This window comes from Peromyscus leucopus, chromosome X (assembly GCF_004664715.2).
Source record: "Peromyscus leucopus breed LL Stock chromosome X, UCI_PerLeu_2.1, whole genome shotgun sequence".
In the NCBI taxonomy this organism is placed as follows: domain Eukaryota; kingdom Metazoa; phylum Chordata; class Mammalia; order Rodentia; family Cricetidae; genus Peromyscus; species Peromyscus leucopus.
In genome coordinates, this window is record NC_051083.1 from 5,437,570 (window position 1) to 5,453,874 (window position 16,305).

Consider the following 16,305-nt stretch of genomic DNA (forward strand, 5'->3'; position numbering starts at 1 on the left):
GAGTGCTGGGGAGCTGAATTCAGGCTTTCAAGCTTGCACAATAGCAAGCATGTTACCAACTGAACCATCTCCAAAGCTCAAGCTGTTGCAAACTTCACCATACAGATAATTTCCAGAAACAGCAGTCCAAACTTCTGGCTCTATGACTTCACTCTTGAACTTTTCTAAGTCTATTCAAGGATTCCTTTTATATAAGCAGTGGTCAAAAATCTACTCTCCTTTCATTCTCTAATTGGCCTCTTCATAGTGTCAGCCAGACAATATAGTCATACTGGATCTTTCTGCCTTATACCATTCTAGATACACTGGGCCTTCCAAATTTCTTCCAACTTATATATACTTTCTGCCTCCATTCTGTCAGGCTTGTCCACACTGCTGGATAAATCTAACTCCTTTCTGCTCAGTTATTGATTCCCAGTAACACAATTAGGTCTGCCCTACTGCTTCAACTCATCCCACCAGTCTATGTGCAATTCCGTCAAGTTTTTTTTTCATAGTTCCACCACACTTCCAGGCAACTCCTTCCCAATGATTTTAGTTGATGGGACCAGGTATGGATTCACCAATGTCCCAGTAATCATCCTAGCTTAAGCCCCCTTGCCTTTATGATGATTTACAACCAGACTTTTCATTTTAGACTTTTTTTTAATATTTCATACAGCGATTATGGTGCATTCAGGAACCCAATCCCCCCAAACCCCACTAGAAGGGCACCCTCCCTTGCCCTCCCACCCCATTTAAGGGTCCCAAGGCTTAGGGTGGAGGAAGGGGAGCAAACCATCCATCCAGGAGACTGTCCTTGCCCTGCCTTACCCTCCCATGGACTGGGATATAACAACTGGGCACAAGCTCCCACATGCCCCCTGCTTGTGCACATATACATACTATATATGGCTCCTCACAAAGCTGGTCAATCCTGGCAGAGCCCTACTCAACAGCACCAAGTGGGACAGGGCATGAGGGCTAGGCAGAGCTGGGCTGGGGAGACCCTGAGAAGGAAGGAGGCCCCGGCTACAGGACTGAAGGAGGGAAAAAAATAGGCCCCCAAATATCCATCTCCCAGTCTCTGGTAGTTCTCAGGTCCCCCTATAGCTGGGGACACGAGATGGGGAGGAAGGTGGCTGAGGCATGCTTTCCCATAGCCAATCCCAGGGTCTAGTGATGGTCAGGATCTGAACAGGGTCTGGGTCCCTGCCTCTGAAAGGCTGGGAGTGGGACTTCATTGCACAAAATACTGTAGGAGGGCCAACACTCAGGGAGTAGGGCCCAGCCAGTCTGTATACAGAGATATTGCATTAAAAAGTGAGAACCTCATTAAAAATAATAATAAAAAACAATAAAAGAAACTAACAAAAAAAGAAGGCCCATACAGAGGCAGGTGGGACGGGTGGGAAATCAGGCAGAGGATGCCTCAGACCCAAGGCATCACCACCTTCTACTCAAAGTCAATCAAGGGCCCTGGCCTGGGCAAGCTCCAAACCTCTGGCTGGCCATGGGGTAGTGGTCCTGGGGGAGAGCATGATGAAGAGGGGAAGGCCTAGCCTTAGTGTGGGAGACTGACATGGCCATTCTGTCCGCCGGCAACTACCAAGACAGAGACACATCAAGCAAAGTAGTGGTGAGAGCTTTGTTAGCACCCAGCAGACAGGCCAATGGTTGACTTGACAGGCCAGTGGATGGGTTGACAGGCCAGGCCAGTTGTTGGGTGTTTAGGCAGGTGGCAGGGGACAAGTTGGTAGCAAAGTGTGGCTCAGGCAGGTAGGCAGGCAACAAGCAGGGAGGACTGCAGATGGGGGCTGCCCTGTGAGGGGTGTGGCATCCCTCCAGCTGCTGCCTGCTGGGGCCTTGGTCTGTGGCTTAGAACTTGGCTTAGAACTCCGTATCCACCACACGGAAAGCTGGCCTGCCTGCAGGGGAAAGTAGAGTGAATGGCTGTTAGTGGATAAGCAGACAGGTGGGTGGAGCAAGAGGAGGGGAGGACCACACGTACCTGAGTCAGGCATAGAAGAAGACCGAATATTGGCCTCCTTTTGTAGCTGTACCTCCTTTAGTGCAAATATGGAAGTAGCTGTGGATAGAGAGACATGTAAGTGGGGGATGACCTGTGGGTCTACCCAGAACAAAACTCACATGACCTCACTGAGTGAATTAGAACAAGTTGCCCCTTCTTTGAGAAGCTTGACTTTCTTCTATCAAACTGCCTGTAACTAAAGATAGGACATGGACTACTACTAGAACACTGCATGAGATAAAAAATGTATTAAGTTTATCAGGAATAATAATGTTTGTTTTACTTTTGAGACATGGTCTTTATAACCCTGGCTCTGCTGGAACTCACTATGTAGACCTGGCTGGCCTTGAATTGACAGAAATCCACATTCCTCTTTCTTCTGTGTGCTGAGATTTTTAAGCCAGGCATAGTGGCTCATGCCTGTAATCTCAGTTACTAGGAGTCTGAGACAGGAGGATTATCACAAGTTCCAGGCTAGCCTAGGCAACAATAGTGAAGAGGATAAGAGTGTCCCCCAAAATAAAAACAGCAGCCCACCAAAATGAGGTTTTTAATAATCTTTATAGAAAGCCAGGTATGGTAACATGCACCTAATTTCGGCACTTGGGAGGTGGTGGCAAGACGAGTTCAAGGTCATCCTAAGCTACATAGCAAGCCTAAGGTCTATCTGATTCACATGAATATTTGTCTCAAACCACACCACAAGCCAGGGCTACCTAGCACAACCTTGCCTCAAAAGAATCCCCCAGCTAGCTCTATTAATATAGGAAGGGGCCGGAAATGCCAAATACAGTATAAGGAAGCTTTAGGGGAACCTCTCCCATTGGTTTTGAACTGTCTGAAAGTTATATGGGTGCTTAGTTTGCAAAAACTGTGGTGTACACTTTTTTTGGGTATTGCATCTGTATGTACTATATGAGAATTTTCATAAAAATTGAAAGGAATCCAAGATGAAAACAAAATTTCTTCTAATAGATATAACCTGCCACATGTGCATGAGGATGTTCCCTCCTTAGTGATGGCACAAACCAGCACCCTACATGCCAGCGGTTCTGCTCTCCACAGCCCCAACTTGAGCCACCCACTCATTCCCCAACTACACTCACTGTCAGGAAGTTTGTGGATCCGCTCCCCCAGGCTGAGGAAGAATGGATGTTTCATGGCATCCTCAGCAGAAATCCGATTGCGACCCTCAAACTGAGTTGGACAGAAGAGACTGTATTGGTATATTGTTACTTCAACATAGGTCTCTTGACCTGCCCTCCTCAGAGCCTGCCCTTGGGGAAGGTCCCATTTCCTACACCTGGAACCCCATCCCTGTTAAGGTTGGCCTCCAAAGATAGTCTCACCTGTAGCAGCTTGTTGAGGAGGTCAGCTCCGTCGCTATCAAGTCTAACACAAAGATAAGGAGATGCACTTTACATTGAGTTCAGACATTCTGGCCCCTAATGCCCACCTACCCATCAGCCTCACCGGGGTGCATGGCTCAGAAGGGCCTCAGCTCGGTATTTAGGGTAGTTGTATGTTCTAAACTCTTCATTGGATAGGATGCCTGGCCATGTCTCCTCAGTTGGGGTTCCTAGTATAGAAGACAAGCAAGTTACCCCAAACATCTCAGGTCTTTCCTGCATGTCCCACAGCTCCTTAGGTACAAACTTCCTCCTCACCCAAAATGCGGAAGATGAAGTGCAGCTGTTCTTCCACTGTGGAGCCCGGGAAGAGGGGCCGGCCTGTGGCCATCTCATAGAAGATGCAGCCCACACCCCTGGGCAAGAAAGGCACCATGAGTAGGGGAAGTTGGCTGGGGAGTCACTCCCTTCCACACTTCCACCTCTCCTCACCACATGTCAATTTGGGTAGAGTAGTCTGTGGATCCGAGAAGGATATCAGGGGGCCGGTACCACAACGTCACCACTTCATTGGAGTATGTTTTAGTAGGGATTGACTTGGCACGTGCCAGGCCTGGGAGGAAAAAAAAAAGAGCAGCTGGAATGAGGAGACTGTGGGCAAAGCTTGGAATAGAGTATGACTGGGACTAAGAATGCCTGCCATAATCAAAGTCTGGAGAGGCTGAAGGGGAATGAAGCTGGGTGGTCATAGGGAAGTGAGTTGCTTGGAGATTAAGGCTGAGGAGTCAGAGGGAAGAAAGGGGAGGCTGATGGTACCGAAGTCTGCCAGTTTGAGCTCTCCCCTCTCGTTGATGAGTAGGTTCTGGGGCTTGAGGTCTCGGTGTAGCACCTTCTGCCTGTGGCAGTAGGCCAGGCCACGGAGCAACTGGAACAGGAACAGCTGCAGACCCAGGAATGGTAGGCAGAAGTCAAAAGATATCCACTAGCTCATTACTTGGCAGCAGGCAGGCACTGCTCCCTCCCAAACAGACACTGAGCCCAATGTCTTATTACAGAAAAGATGACAGGCTCCCAATGCCCTCCAAGAGCTCCCAGTAAAAACATCATACAGGAAGACTGTGCCAGGGAGATTTGTACAGTGAGTGGGTGAGTGGGGGGGCCCCTCCTAATCCTGCTTTCTGTCCCACACCCACTTTCACATTGTGCATGTTGATGACATTCCCACAGTCATCCAGGTACTGCTTCAGGTCCTTGTCCTGAGGACAAAAGAATGTACAGGAACAAGAGTCACATACTATGGCTCCTGGCCATTTTCCCACCTCCCTGGGGTCTACTGCTATCCAACCTTACCAAGTATTCAAAGACAAGGGTGAGGGACTTCTCTGTGTGGATAATGTCATGTAGTGTGACGATGTTGGCATGCTTGAGGTCCTTGAGCAGGGATACTGTAGAAAGCATGGAACAGAATTGAGCAACAGTAAGAGCCCCATCCTCAAAATAAAGATAAGGACCAGACAGATATGAGCTTAGAGGTTTCCTTCTTTCCCTGTGTAGTTTAGGGTAATGCCTCAGAGCACCTAGCTCTGATTTACAATATGCTAAGAAGTAGGTGTGTCCACATGTAAAAAATAAGGCTTAGACAAGAGTACCAAGCAAGAGCGTGGGACTACAGCCCCAACTTCATGTGACACTATATTTTCACAATCTGCTTTTGCTTTCTGGGAAGGGGTCTTGTCCAAACCTAAGCACACAGGCTGGAATTTATACTCATTTTTTGTGTAATTCAAATCTATTCCAAGTGATTTTCTGAACACTTTAAGGAGTGCTCGAAGAATGAAAGCAAACACCATAATTTGTAATTAATTCACTTTCCTTGATCCATTTAGATCCCTAATTACCTCAATTATTACCTGGGTATATAGATGGTGGGCACTCTCACGAAGGCTACAATGTTGCAAAGGTAAGGAGAGAAGGTCCGAGAAACCCCAGTCTTTGAATCCTTACTCACCATAGAGAGTGTATGTGTCATGGAGTCAAGAAAGTCTAAGGATGGGGTCTGTACCTTCCCGGATAGCAGTGCAGGGTGCCCCTTCTTCATGTTCCAGTCTGATCTCCTTGAGTGCTACAAGGTTGTCTGTGAGCTTGCTTTTGCCTTTGTAGACAGTGGCATAGGTACCCTGGAGTGTGAGGAAGTACGACAGCAGAGGTGCAACGAGGTTGCATGGAGTTCATACTGACCCCCATCCTCACCATGGTCCTCTTTTGATTGTCTCACCTCACCCAGCTTATCCAGCTTGATGTAGGTCTCCAGTTTTCCAAAGCCAATCTCAGACTGTGGGGTAAAGGAGGTACGCTGAAGCAGGCTGGAGCAGGGCACTGGGAGAGTGGGATAGGTGGGATAGGTGGTAGACAAAAAGATGCTTACCAGGCTAACACGGCGGAGGCGCCGGCTAAGAGGCTTGTCAAAGATGGGGCTATTGAGGGTCAGCTTTTCAAGGTAGCCCTCGGGTAGCCGGATGTCAGCTGGTAGTGACAGGCGTTTGTTGATGTCCTAGCAGCCAAGATAAAAGAGAAGCATGATCATAAGCTCCACCTCCCCAAACACAACCCCATTCTCCAACTCTCCCATCAGCAGGACAGGAATCAAATACCTCAGTGGAGATCTTCCGTGGTGGGTGGTTGCGCATGCGTACTCTCACTGGAGACTGCACCTCATCTGAGGATGTGGCTGAAGCCTGGTCACTCTCCCCATCAGACCCCATCTTCATGTCCTCGTGCACAATTTCTGGTGGTGGGGAGAGGGAAATGCCAGGCCACTGGAGTCAAGAACACTCCCTCCTGCCCCCCAAACAATATATTCCTTCATCATATCCATGTGTATACACGGCCCCTAGAGCAGATTAGGAAATCCAGGTGGGCCCAGGACAGATATGGAATGTCATCTAGTAGAGTATACTCCATCAGAGATGAGCTGAGATGGTAGCTGCCCATGGGTCAGAAGGCTAGTGGTGACAGGTATTGCCAAGAGCCCTGAGAAGGCAGACCCAATGAGACTAAGAGGGGCACCACAGAGTGCAGGAAAAAGGCAGAGAGCAGCTGCAATAGGCAAGGTACCATTCCTCCCGATTGGGGCCTGGATATAAAGTCAAGGATAAAGTACAGAAAGTGTTAGAAATGGATGATAGGGAAGGGGGAGAAAATGAAAAAAGGAAGGAAAACAAGAGTCTAAGGAATGCACTGGGAGGTAGTATCTAGGAGCTGGGGCAGGGAGAAAGAATAATCAAAGTGGACTCACCTGGTGCAGAGCTGAGTGGGCCCCGTCCAGAGCGAAGCTCCCCAGGGGCAACACGGGTAGGGGCCTCTCCAAGGTCACTGCCACCACCACCACCACTCTCATCCAGGCCTATCTGCTCAGGGGCACCATTGGTCTTGTCTATGCCTCGGCCCCCTCGGAGTGTCATTGACAGCTGCCGTTTGATCTTCTTCATCCGATCCATGGCAACCTGAACAGGGGACATGAACAGAAATGTGGACCACATTAGCATCTGCTTGATCATCATGGGTTCCTGAAAGACCACAACAACCTAGAACATGTCAGTGCCCACTCAACCACTACAGATACTTGGAAATTTAGCATGGATAGGGCCCTTTGTTATTGTTAGCCCATCCCTAAGTAGTCTACCTGGGTACTAAGACTTGGGTGGCTGGCTGAGGACAAGGGTCCACTCAGTAGATTGTTGGTCTCTAGGGCAATAGTCTCACTGTGGGAGCATAGGACTCCACAGCAGCTATCCTCAGGTGCAGCACTAGTGACAGATGCAGCCACAGTTGGGACAAAGGGTTCAGTTAAAACCAAAGGACTAGTGACAAGGTCCTGGGTGCGCCCATAGAATGGCATGTTTCGATGGCACCAGCCCCACATTGCCCCCAACTGCCAGGCAGAATGCTCCCTGTGGCCCACAGGGACCCTCTCACTTCCCCCAGCAACCACTGTCATGGTGACTAATGGGTCACCCCACTTCTCTATCCAAATGGGGGAGGGCTGCAAAGACCCAACCACTGGATGCAGTTGTGGGGGGGGTATGTCTCAACACACAGCAGCTATCCTCAGAGCTGCTAGAAAGGTTCGATGGGGTTAGAATCCACAGGGTCCAAATCCAGGTTTTTAAAAAACTAGGTCATATTTCTTTTCTCCTTAGAGAATATACCACATCTTCCTTATCATCCCAAATAAACACAGCAGTCCTCACTGTGGTCCATATGTCTTATATACTTCATTCACCCCCATTACTTCTCTGGTCTCACCTCTTCCTCGATCATTCCTAGTTGCTGTTCTGCACCACACCCAACAGTTTATACCTCAGAATCTGTACACTGGTTGTTTTGAAGACTGTAAAATATTTTACTCCACATCCTCTCCAGCCCATTGTTCAAATATCGCATTTTTCATGAGGCTTCCATGAGTTACCTTATTTAAAGTCTCAGTCTTGAGCTCCTACACCTTGCCAACGTGTCCCCTAGTTCACTACCACCTCAGAAATAATACCTTCTACTTATTGGTCCCCGCCCCCCCTTTTTTAAAACTGTCTGTCTTCTCACCGCCGTAACTAGAAGATGTGCTCCACCAGGGTAATTTCTGTATGTTAAGGCCATGGCTATAGCCTAAAAACCTGGAATAGTGACTGACACTGAGTAGAAGCTCAAAAAGTACATACAGAAGCAGTGAATCAAGGGGCTGAGAGCCTAGGACCAACCTTTATTGAGGTGAGTCCCAGACACAGACTACCCCAAAGAAGACACCCAGGGATGCTAGAATTGACAGGAAGATGACCTAGATGGGCTGCTGGAGGGGATGGGGGTACCAAAAGGTTTAGGTAGACATTCTTCTGCTTATTCCTGGGCTCTGGGCCAGCAAGGAGGGGAAAGACCTGGCTCAGGAACCATCTGTACTCACAGCAGGTCTTGAGATGGCCCAGGGCCCAAGGGAAGTAAAGCTAGATAGGAGGCTGAGGATAAGGCCAGGGATGGATTCAAGAAGAGAAATGGTTCATCTGTTACCTTGAAACAAAGTGCTTACTCCAGCAGTTCCTACTCCCACTTCTGCCTGCTACCTCTAGAAGGGAGGCAGAGTCAGCCTAGCAGAAGAAACCTCAGACAAATAAGGGTAAGATCTACCCACAAAGAACCTAGAATAATACCATAAAACTCTGACCTTGGAGGCTGAACACTGGATCTAAAGTCTAGAAAGTGGCCAGCTCTCAGACTTCCTTTTGTCCCCATATGACATTCATACTAAGTTATTTTGTATGTGGTGACAGGAATAAGGGAAGGGGCTAAGAAAATGAGGGATGGGGAGGGAGCTATGAATTAATTTATGACCACAAACTGGAACCCTCAATGACTGGACATTTTCCAGAACTCATCTTTTGGGGAATTTTAAGAAGACAGGATATTATACAACTCTTTGAGGGGGACAGACACTTAGAATCAGATACACTTAAGCATTTATGAGCAGCAAAACTTAAATAACATAATTTCAGTTTCTGAGCTTACAGACTTCAGAATAAGCGAAGGAGCAAGAATTGGGAAATAGAATTCCACACTCGGGAGGCAGAGGCAGGCACTTCTCTGTGAGTTCGAGGCCAGCCTGGTCTACAGAGCAAGATCCAGGACAGAAACCAAAACTACACAGAGAAACCCTGTCTCGAAAAACCAAAAAAGAATTCCACAACTATATGGTATTTGTCCTTCTTGGCACTTCCCCCACAAAAAGACACACTGACCTGTCCCCAGGCTACTGACATACCAGGACATTCACACTAATTCTGACCACTGAGCATACAGCTGTCATACTCTAATACGCCAACACATTCTATTCTACCCTGACCTCTATTAAGCACACACTAGACCCTCAAGAAGGCTCTCACTACATCTTTTTTTTTTTTTTTTTTTGAGACAGGGTTTCTCTGTCTCTGTGTAGCTTTGGAGCCTGTCGTGGAACTCACTCTGTAGGCAAGGCTGGCCTTGAACTCAGAGATCCGCCTGGCTCTGCCTCCCAAGTGCTGGGATTAAAGGCGTGCCCTCACTACACCTAACTCCTATTAACATTCATGATTTCTCTTTTTACCTCTAACTCCCTTTAGCACTCAAAACTCTGTTAGTGTGTATTTGCCCTCTTTTTTTTGGGGGGGGTGGTGGCTGGAGAGACAGCCGTGGGTGCTGGGAACCGAACTCTTATATTTTTGGTTGTGAGTCTAGCCTTTAATGGCTGAGCAATCTCTCCAGCCCGTATTTGTCCTCTTTAAGCAACTCCTGTCGCCACCTCCATATTCTGAGTCCCTTCCTAGCCTCGATGCTTCTTAGCCTCTCTGTAGCACTGCCCTACCCCAGTAACATAGCGCCCTCTCTGGATTCTGATCCTCATTAACATGCACTCAAGGTGCTCTACAGCTGACCCAAATCGGCATTCTCTGGACCTTCACACTGCTCTGAGTCACATTAGTACATAGTGAACCTTGTACAATCCCTGACCAGTTGTTTTTTTTTTTTTTTTACACTCAGGCCCCTTCACAGTTGTGAGTATCATGTGCACGCTGGGATCTGAACTCAGGTAGTCTGGAAAAGCAGTATATGCTCTTAATAGCTGAACCATTTCTCTAACCCTTACCTTTATAGTTGTGACCATCATTAACATACATTCTGTCCTGTACTTCCACTATACTGTCCTTTCCCTCAGCACAAACTGAATCTTCACTCTGTCTTGACTCCTACTAGCACACATCAGGCTTCACCCAGTCCTGACTCCCTATTAGCATACCTTGAATCCTTACTTAGCCCTACTATTCTCCAGGGACAAACACAGTATTCTGTGTCAGACTGATCCTCACTTATAGCTCCTCTATTTAACCCTGAGCCCCATTAACATACACTTGAGTTCTTCATGGCTCCAGTTCACTTTGGCACACGTTACAGCATCACCTATTCCTATCCCCTCTGCTTCAACCCCTACCCCCTACTATTAATATTAAGCCTTTGGTTCACAATTGCTTTCCTTCACAGCTCTATTTCTTCCACTACACACTAGATTCCCATCCCTCCCCCACCCAAACTGCCCCTGTAGCACTCCCTGATTCAACACACTTCAGTGGCCCATGAACAGGAAGAACACAGTATTCACAGTGTTCTGATGTTCATCAGCATATTTTACTTTATGCTCTCGTCCCCCAATAGCATACATTTAAGTGTCTGTGTAGTTCTAAACCCACAGTAGCAGCCTCTAGAGCAGCGATTCTCAATCTTCCTAATGTTGTGACCCCCCCATCTCAAATTATTTTTGTTGCTACTTCAAAGCTATAATTTTGCTACTGTTGTGGCTCATAATGCAAATACCCGATATGCAGGATATCTAATATGTGACCCCCAGAGGGGTAGTGACTTACAGGTTGATAACCACTGCTCTAGAACTTCATATACAGTACTACCCCATACTTTCTGGAAATTCACATTCTCTTTCTTCACATTTCACTGTGAGCCTTGGTGTGCTGAGCGCCATATACTGGCACTCTCCCATACACATGTATGCACACTTCTGGTACCCAATAGTACAGGCCTGCCTTCCACCACCCCGCCCCATTACACACACCCTCAGGTCCTTCAACAGTTCTGCCTGCAATGGCATATACTGGGTTCCACACTACCTAGATCTTTATTACAACATACCCTTTCCACCATGACCCTCCGTCATCAGCACACACTCAACGTTTGAGTCCATCAACTACCTCCACGAACACACCCGGATTCCAGAAAAGATGCCACCCCTAACCCCGTGGACAAACACAATATTAACATTATCCTGACCTTCATCTTCACATACTGGGCCTCAGAATCCTGACTCTACTGGCCACCTTCTGGTACTTCTACCACTATTTCTCCATTTACACTGGGCTTCTCTGCAGCCCTAACCTCCATTAGCATGTTTTGGGACTGCTCTTACACGCAATTACATGTTTTTGGACTGCGCCCCCCTCCCCCCCGTTATACATCCTCGCGTCCCTCATGGCCCTGCAACCCACTTCCACAAGCACTCACTGGGCCTGAACTCAGTCGTAAGGCTTTTTACTATCCCCTTAGCAACCTCGAATCTTTCACCACTACATTATCAATCCATTCCCATAACTCTAGTCCTTTTATCATCCCTCTCCCCGTTAGGATCCACAGCATTTCCCATCCTCAGCTCCCAGGACAGGGGCCCAGGGCGGGACCAAGGTCAGGGAGGCCCCAAATGACCCCCCGGTGCATTCTGGGAAACCCGAGGGGGAGGGGGCACCTGACAGCCAAGCAGCCCAGAACCCCCTAACTCTGGTCCTAGCACCGCCTAGGATCGGGTCGGTTCTCTAGGAAGAGCAGCCCCCACCCTAAGTATCGAGGACACGCTCACCGGAGGGGGCGCGCGAGTAACCTCAGAGCCGCGGGGCCGGCGCGGCGGCGCCTGGGGCGGCGGCCTGAAATGAGGCCGCGCGACCTCCTTTTCCTCCAGTTCGCCGCAGGCGACCGTCCCAGTAGTCTTCGGCCATGGCTGCTGGGCCCGGGCCGCCGCCGGCTGAGGAGGGAGAGGCGGCGGCGGCGGCGGCGGCTGAGGCGGAGGCGGCGTCCCGCTCAGCCGGCCATGAGCTTGGCCGCTGCGGGCGATGCCCCCGTGCTCGCAAGCGCCCGCTGGAATCCGGGTGTTCACGGCGGCTCCCGACTCAAAGCGGACTGCTCGCGGAGACGCAGAGGATCCCAGGGCCCCACAGCCAGCGGCCCAACAGCCGCGCGCGCCGCGCTTCGCGCATGCGCACGCACGCGCTGGAAAGGAGGAGACTCACCTCGGGCTGAGTGTACCAAAAGACCTGTCTGCAGCGGGAGGGGGTGCGGCCATTGCGTGCCCACCGGGGAATGTGGCGTTGGCCCCGGAACGGCGCCAGGGGGATGTAGAGGTGGGTTAGTAGTCAGTTTTGATCTTGCCAGAATTTTAATAGCATCGAGGTGAACAGCAGCCAGTAGCCTGGCGTACCAGTCACCTATTGCTTCCCCTACAGTCTCACTTGGTACATCCCCATGGTGGCAACCGAGACTTTTGCAAGGAGGAAAAGAACAGGTGAGCCAAGCAGTTCTAGTCCTTTGTGATGCCTCAGGAAACAAGAATTTAAAGGCTCGAGTTGACTTTCTAGGCGAGGTGTCCTGGATTATCATTGGCCTTTCCCACCTAAGATAGGACAATCTAGCCCCGCCCTGCAACCCTCCCTCCACCTCTAGCTCGTTTCCCACTGTGAAACGTAGTAGCCCCGCCCTTTAAAATTTGTCGCTCAGCCAATCGGACTTGCTCCCTGTGGTGAGGCCAAGCAAGAATGAAGGGCGTGGCAAAGCTGAAGAGGCGTGATCTCGCTTTCCCCTCGCTTGCCTCCTCTGCAGGGTTTTTATTGGTTTTCGGGCTCGCCTTTTTGTTCTGAGCGCCTCTCAGAAGTTCTCTGAATATCCCATAATATAATTGGTTCAAAGAGCACTCAATCAGTTGGGTCCCTCCCTTAACCATTCCCAGGTTCTCCTGTAGTTTCTTGGTATGGCAGAACCTAGGCTGAGAGGAAAGGCAGACCTTTAAGAGGGCATGTTTGGAACTTTGGCTTTGGTGAAACTTCTTCGCTTACATGCTCCCCAAATTGTTTTTTTTTTTTTTTTTTTGACACCTTTCAATTACCCGCCACAGTCTTTTTTTTTTTTTTTTTTTTTTTTTTGGTTTTTTGTTTTGTTTTGTTTTTCGAGACAGGGTTTCTCTGTATAGTTTTGGTGCCTGTCCTGGATCTCGCTCTGTAGCCCAGGCTGGCCTCGAACTCACAGAGATGCGCCTGGCTCTGCCTCCTGAGTGCTGGGCTTAAAAACGTGTGCCACCACCGCCTTGCCTGCCACACAGTCTTATTTACTTTACTAGGTTCTGTTACACGGCCAACATTGGCACATACTTAACCTCTCATTCCTCTCTCTAGAAAATATCCTAAACATTTCTGCAGGCCTTATGAGACTTCCTTACACTGGACGCAGGAACTTCCTTGCCTCTTCTGGGCTTGCCTTGGTCAGTCTTCCTGCCTTCCCTCCTTCCTCCCTTCCCAGTTAGGATTTTCAAGCAAGGTTCATTATTGGCAAGGACTTCCTCAGCCATTAAAGTCCTCATTGCTAGGCTAGACATCAGGTCTGTCACTTAACTGACAATCTCCTGCCCTTCCTCTCACAACAGAATTGTTCAATTCTAGTTGTTCTTGAATATAGCAGGCACAGTTGAGCCTCTGGGACTTCATACTTAACTTGCTGTTCCCTTTGCCTGCAATGAATTTGCCCCATATCCACACTCGTTTCATTATGTTGCAATCTCATTATTCCAGATCCCCACTTGGCTGTATGCCTTTTGAAAGTGCGGTTTTTAATTTTTAGATGTTTATTTACTTGCAGTATTAAAGTTCATTCCCAACATTGTATGTGTTCCACTGCTGAGCTAATACACAGTCTTGGTCAACACTTTGTTGTTTTGTTTTCAGACGGGTCTTTTGTAGCTCAAGCTGGCCTTGAATTCACTATGTAGTCAAGAATGACCTTGAAGTCTGGATTTTTTCCTGCCTCCACCATCCAAGTGCTGGGATTACAGGCATATGCCACCACACTTGGTTTTCTTTGCACTCTGCCAACTTCTCCAGCCCATTTGCGCCATAATGCCCAGCTCATTGATCAACTTTTAAACAATTAAAATATAAATTAATGGAACTGGGACTGGAGTAATGGCTCAGTGGTTACAAGCACTTGCTGCTCATCCAGAAGACCTGAGTTTGGTTCCCAACACCAGCATCAAGTGGTTCACAACTACCTGTATCTCCAGCTCCAAGGGATGTCATTCTTGTAAAATACATAATTACATGGAGTGAATAAACACCAATGGACACAAATGTCTCATTTTACATTTTCCCCTTGCTTTTCTCATCAGAGTGTGATTCCCTATGCTTATCATTTTATACAATACGAAACTAGCCAGATGGTGATGGCACTCGGCAGGCAGAGGCAGGTGGATCTCTTTAAGTTCAAGGCCAGCCTGGTCTACAGAGTTAGTTTTGGGACAGTCAAGGCTACACAAAGAAACCCTGCCTGAAAAAAAAAAATCAAACAAAAATATGAAACTAAGAAGGACCTCAGTCCATCATTTTGCATAGTGAGGATGCCCTTTTAGCCTCAAGCATCCACATAGCATACTCTAAAACACATACATACCTGGGACACATTAAAAAAAAAAAAAACTTTCAAAAATTTATAGGCCAGACATGGTGGTGCACCCCTTTAATCCCAGCACTTTTGAGAGGCAGAGGCAGGTGGATCTCTGAGTTTGAGGCTACATATCTAGTTCTAGGACAGCCAGGCTACATAGAAATCCTGTCTCAAAAGAAGAAACATTATAAGGCTGAGAGGATGACTAGCTTAATTGCCTGAGTTCCATCCCTGGGACCCACATGATGGAGAGACCTCCACGTGTGCACTATGCCATTCCCCCCCTCCCCAATTAAATAAATGGAATAGTTTTACAAATGTCTGTGGCACACAAGTGAAGGTCGGAGGAAACTTGCAGGAGTTGGCTCTCTTCCACCATGTGGGTACTGGTGATTGAACTCAGGTTGGCAGGCTTGGTATTTACTTGCTGAGTCATCTTACCAACTCAGCTTGGTTTGAAACAAGATTTCACACAGGCCAGGCTGGCCCAAACCCTTGATTCTCTTCCAACTATCTCCCCAGTCCTGCGATTATAGGTGTGTACCACCACACCCAGCTTTATGCAGAATTGGAGACTGAACTCAGTCTGATGCACGCGAGGCAAGCAGTAGCTACAGCCCTAGTCCATGTTAGATTAGCTTTTTAAAAATGATTTGTGTATGGGTGTTTTGCCTGCAGGTATGTCTGTGTACCATGTGTATGACTGGTGTACAGACCAGAAGAGGGCATTTGGATTCCTTAGAACCATAGTAATAGTTGTGAGCAGGTATGCTGGTGCTGGAAGCCGAATCCAGGTCCTCTAGAAGAGCAGCCAGTGCTATTAACTGCTGAGTATCTCTCCAGCCCTTCAACTTTAACTTATACTTAGTTGTGTTTATTATTGAAGTTTCATAAGCATTAGGACAGAGATGTTTTATCTGCTAATATGTCTCAAATACCTATAATAGTGCCTGGCACAGTCAGTACTAAACAAATGGTTGAGTAATTGAATGGCAAACAGTTCCAGGACAATAGGCACTATCTCTTGGGTCTGTTAGGTACAGGGGGCCCAATAGTGACCCAATGCTGGCTTGCTGAGCCTTGTTCCCTACCAGTCTGGTTTTGTAATGGTATACACACACAGCAGTAAAATGATATGCATGGTAGTGAGCTAAGATACAACCAAGATTAGTGGGGTAACTGGCTGTTCTAATTTTTTGGTCTCATGTAGCCCAGTTCGTGGTCTTGAACTTCTGATTCACTTCCAGAGTGCTGGGATTACAGGCATGGACCATAGTTTCAGAAGCTGGTATTGATGGACAAAGATGTGAGATACCAGGGAATCCAGGAGCAGTGGTGGTAAAGAGACTAAAATGTCCAGAGAATCAGTTATAATGAAAGAGGTAGAAAATGCCCATGAAGGAATTGAGATGGCAGAAAACCAATGTAAAGAGTAGTATATGCAGTGCTTGCCTGGAATGGTGTGAAACAACTGGCAGATGGCCTGGGGTCTTCTGGAGAAGTAACAGCAGTAAAGTGCTGACTTCTCTGCTTACTCTAAACAGTTAGTACCACCACGAGACACCAGAGGTACACCAGAGGTAAAGACCTCTTGTCATCCAAAGTGGCACGATTGGCGAATAAAAAGGTACTATATGAAAGGATAAGGTCACTCTAATACATCAG

General features: G+C 48.0%; 1 protein-coding gene across 4 annotated transcripts; it reads right to left on the reverse strand.

The window, feature by feature from the left end:
• Positions 1–631: 631 nt before the first annotated feature.
• Positions 632–12,307, reverse strand: Cdk16 (cyclin dependent kinase 16). 4 transcript variants are annotated; one of them, XM_028884843.2, is made up of 16 exons: positions 12,225–12,307; positions 6,656–6,863; positions 6,012–6,145; positions 5,786–5,911; positions 5,636–5,692; positions 5,423–5,537; positions 4,711–4,805; positions 4,554–4,616; positions 4,177–4,300; positions 3,853–3,973; positions 3,679–3,776; positions 3,485–3,590; positions 3,361–3,403; positions 3,118–3,208; positions 1,991–2,068; positions 632–1,907 (listed from the first exon to the last, which is right to left on the reverse strand). In XM_028884843.2, the coding sequence occupies exons 2-16, from the start codon at positions 6,855–6,857 to the stop codon at positions 1,870–1,872; spliced, it is 1,491 nt and encodes a 496-aa protein (XP_028740676.1). In that variant the 5' UTR covers positions 6,858–6,863; positions 12,225–12,307; the 3' UTR covers positions 632–1,869. The 4 variants fall into 4 exon arrangements, with proteins under 4 accessions (XP_028740676.1, XP_028740691.1, XP_037054724.1 ...); XM_028884858.2 differs by lacking the exon at positions 12,225–12,307 and adding an exon at positions 11,798–12,207; XM_037198829.1 differs by lacking the exon at positions 12,225–12,307 and adding an exon at positions 7,043–7,273.
• Positions 12,308–16,305: the final 3,998 nt, after the last annotated feature.

Bases quoted from the DNA above. Each gene is read 5' to 3' on its own strand.
- Cdk16 (XM_037198829.1), bottom strand. From the start codon at position 7,258: ATGCCATTCTATGGGCGCACCCAGGACCTTGTCACTAGTCCTTTGGTT. The intron at 6,864-7,042 runs GTAGACTACTTA...TCCCCTGTTCAG, and splicing joins ACCCAAGTCTTAGTACCCAG to GTTGCCATGGATCGGATGAA. The intron at 1,908-1,990 runs GTACGTGTGGTC...TTTCCCCTGCAG, and splicing joins TTCTTCTATGCCTGACTCAG to GCAGGCCAGCTTTCCGTGTG.